Genomic DNA, 3,663 nt, shown 5'->3' on the forward strand with positions numbered 1-3,663 from the left:
AGGGCCACCGTACAACAATCATTATGGTAACGTGCGTGTTGTCGACTGGTATTACGGTAATCGGGCCATGAAAAATAATGCCACAAAGAAGTGAAGAGTCGAGTAGTTCTCTGGTTGAACCACAGATGGATTTGTCGTGAACATCTCAGCAAACAACAGAGCACTTGCTTGTAGAAACGTGGTATAGATATGACGGAAATGTTTTCAACTCTGTTCGGGCAAAATGAAGCCCAGGGACCGCCCGGCTCTTCGTCTCTGGGTTTCGGACCGGGGAAACCTCCGCCGCCTCTGCCGCAAAACCAAGCCTCTATGACGGGGCAGATGCCACCGCAGCTCGGGGATGAAGGGCCTGCTCTGCGGAAGCCCGGAGCCATGAATGAACCTTTCTACTTACTGCGGGAGCTTCCTGGTACTGGCATACAGTTATATCTGTTTTATACTTTGTATTATGTTTGTCTGTTTATTAGAACACATAGTTTAGCTGTCACCAAAGGTTGCCAAGCAGTGAGTAAACAATGCTAGCTAATGTTAGCCAACAAGAGTGAAACCTAAAATAGTGAGTTAGCTCTTTAACAGAACAGGTATTAGCCTAACTGTTTTAATAGGTATTCTTATTTTATGTCTTATGTTACACTAAAACATCCACTTGAGATTTCTACGCATTACTTTGCATCTGTGTTTAACGTAATATAAGTCATTATATATGTGGCTAGCCGAGGTTTTAAAAGTACAAATATCTTGTACTTGAGTAAAAGTAAAGGTAGAAGTGCCAGTGTGTCCTGCTATCAAAAATGTTACTCAAGTAAAGGTACAAAAGTATTGTCATCAGAATATTCTTAAAGTACCAAAAGTAAAAGTACTCAATATGCAGATTGGCCCATTTCAGAATCATATATCATATGTTTTGATTATAATTATTGATGCATTAAAGTTTTATCAAAGATTACAAAGGTGCATCTAGTTTGAATGACTTACTGACTTTTAGGTAAAACTAAAGTTTGATTTAATATTTAACATAATTATTGCCTCTGAATTTTTATTGGGTAGAAATAAAAACTCAAGCAGAGTACCAAGCTCTCAAAAGTCATTACTTGAGTAAATGTATTTAGTGGATAGACCTAGGAATATTTTTTGCTGATACTTATTACGAAGAAAATGAATTACATATTACATGATTTGTTGTTTTTGCTTAAATGACCGTGATATCCATCTGTGTGTTTAGTGGGAAACGAGTTAACGGGCAACACCAACCTCATCACACACTACAACCTAGAGCACGCATACAACAAATTCTGTGGAAAGAAAGTGAAGGAGAAGCTCAGCAACTTCCTGCCAGAGTTACCAGGTGGGTTATGGTCTGACTGTCAAGGGTTGATGATAAATGCTGCCCAAACCTTAAAGTAAATGATATTCCATAAGTAGATATTGTATAATAATTTAGGATCCATCATTGTTCTGATCTATAAACTCGCCACATAAACAGGTGTAGAGAAAATTATATCAGCTTTCATGTCGCTCAAAGCCACCGATTATAATAATCAGTATTCCTATACAATCTACGCATGTCATTCAACACACATTAATTACATATCTGTAATACTGTCCATTTATTGGACTTTTGCTGGTGATGTTTAGTTGTATTTGATGTTTTTGTTATATTATTCATTTTTATGAATTGCACATCTTGTCTTTGCCATGTTGAAAAATAAATCTGGAAATCCTTTATACGTTACAACTTAGTTGCTCACGTTCCAAATGAAGGACAAACTTGCTCTTTTATTGCTTATATTTTGATGTTTCTCACATTAAATCCAACCTGTCCTTTTTCTCTTCTGCTCTGCAGGTATGATCGACTGTCCGGGCGCTCAGGAGGGCAGCTCGTTGCGCTCTCTGATTGATAAGCCTCCAGTGTGTGGGAACTCCTTCAGCCCGCTGACAGGCGCCCTGCTTACAGGCTTCAGACTACACACAGGACCGGTACTTACTGCATATATTAACAACATTATGGCAAAGTTTATTTAATTTGCAAACCCTGGCCTACAGGTTTCTTTAATCTCTTAATTATAGTGTTCAGATCATTCTTATATGCATCCATGTTTTCGTGTTTCTTTTCCCCAGCTACCAGAACAGTACAGATTGATGCACATACAGCCTCCAAAGAAGAAGAGCAAACACAAGCACAAACACCATCGACAACAGGACCCATTACCGCAAGGTATAACATCAATTATACATTTTTACACCAAGGCAAAGGAATGTTTTTCAGTCGACTAAGCTGCTTCTTTCTTGCCTTCACAGAAACTCCATCAGACACCGATCCCAAGAAGAAGAAGAAGAAGAGGGACGACGATCCGGACCGCAAGAAAAAGAAAAAAGACAAGAAAAAGAAGAAGGTAAGAAAAATATATCAAGCACCCAGTAACTATAAAGTTGACCCATAGGTTTTGTTGTGGGTCTTTATGTTTATGGACAGAGACATAGTGCGCTGACCCTAACCAAACCAAACCCATAATTAAACTTAATTTAAAAACGTATATCAAATACCAAGTTTTTCAGCAAATACATTTTTAGGTATTTTCAGGTTTCAGGATGGTAAAAGAGCTAAAAAAAAATGTTGCTGGCAGACAACAGCATCTTACTGAATATGGCTTTATAGAGGTATGCCTTACCTGTTCACAAACCGTTTCCAACACATCCAAAGCCTTAATCGGATATCTAAAACCATATTATTGACTTTGTGATCGAAACATTTGCATTTGAGTTTTTTTTTTAACGCCCGGGTGCATAGTAGTCGCTGGGGAACGACAGTTCACATCCCCCTAATATATTAAATTGTCACAATGTCAGATTTTCACCACAAGATGAATATTTGGATAAAAGCATCTAACAAGTGACATGTGATCTAATTATTGCCCATAACGTATTATTAAAGCAATATGTATGGATAGTTGGTCAGTTTAACTCATCTCTAATCTAAAGCAAATTTTTTCCCCTAAATATGGTACTAAACGGTAAACTAGATCCTGCTCTAATGTCAATTCCCACATCAGCCAGAGACAGTGAACACAACAGCTGTGTGCTTGGCTCAGTCTTGTTTAAATAAGCATGTAAACAGTGTGTTGCTGCTCTCTGTCTCCCTCCAGAACCGCCACAGTCCCGACCACCCCGGCCTCGCTGGATCACAACCCAACAGCAACAGCCTCAGATAGACCGGAGCCCACTGTGTGCACGAGTGTGTGTGTGTGTGTGTGTGTGTGTGTGTGAGACTGTGCATTTTGTAAGAGGATGCGTGTGTGTGTTTTTCAGATAATTGTATTATTGGGAGTATGTTTAATGAGAGAGGGGATGCAATGATGTTTGGGTGAATGAAAGGAGCAGTGGTTTTGTGTGATGAAGAAAGTCAACGTTACAGAACAGTGTCAAACGCAGAAAGATGCTGATGTTATGGATGACTGAGCGAGCTGGCACTGTATGAATGTCCCTCTTTGATTTTGTTGCGATATCTTTTGACCATAATGCCAAAATCCAATAAACTTTGGTTATTATCTTTGCTTGTGCTTCCTTGTAGGGCATCTTGTGGGCATTTAGATGTGATCAGGTTCATAGATACATGGTTTACTCTGCAACAGCAACAACAGTCATTCAATGGAAAGCAAAACGATA

General features: G+C 39.0%; 1 protein-coding gene across 1 annotated transcript; it reads left to right on the forward strand.

Moving 5' to 3' along the window:
* Positions 1 to 49: 49 nt before the first annotated feature.
* Positions 50 to 3,547, forward strand: med19a (mediator complex subunit 19a). The gene is made up of 6 exons (XM_079670911.1): positions 50 to 409; positions 1,223 to 1,345; positions 1,844 to 1,977; positions 2,119 to 2,215; positions 2,299 to 2,393; positions 3,144 to 3,547. The coding sequence occupies exons 1-6, from the start codon at positions 190 to 192 to the stop codon at positions 3,207 to 3,209; spliced, it is 735 nt and encodes a 244-aa protein (XP_079527037.1). The 5' UTR covers positions 50 to 189; the 3' UTR covers positions 3,210 to 3,547.
* The last annotated feature ends 116 nt before the right edge of the window (positions 3,548 to 3,663 follow it).

The sequence above is a fragment of the Notothenia rossii genome (assembly GCF_949606895.1).
Source record: "Notothenia rossii genome assembly, chromosome: 3".
In the NCBI taxonomy this organism is placed as follows: domain Eukaryota; kingdom Metazoa; phylum Chordata; class Actinopteri; order Perciformes; family Nototheniidae; genus Notothenia; species Notothenia rossii.

Excerpts from the sequence above, each read along its gene's own strand:
- med19a (XM_079670911.1), top strand. The coding sequence starts at position 190 with ATGACGGAAATGTTTTCAACTCTGTTCGGGCAAAATGAAGCCCAGGGA. Across the intron at positions 2,216-2,298 it reads ACAGGACCCATTACCGCAAG|AAACTCCATCAGACACCGAT; the intron begins GTATAACATCAA and ends TTGCCTTCACAG. Across the intron at positions 2,394-3,143 it reads AAGACAAGAAAAAGAAGAAG|AACCGCCACAGTCCCGACCA; the intron begins GTAAGAAAAATA and ends GTCTCCCTCCAG.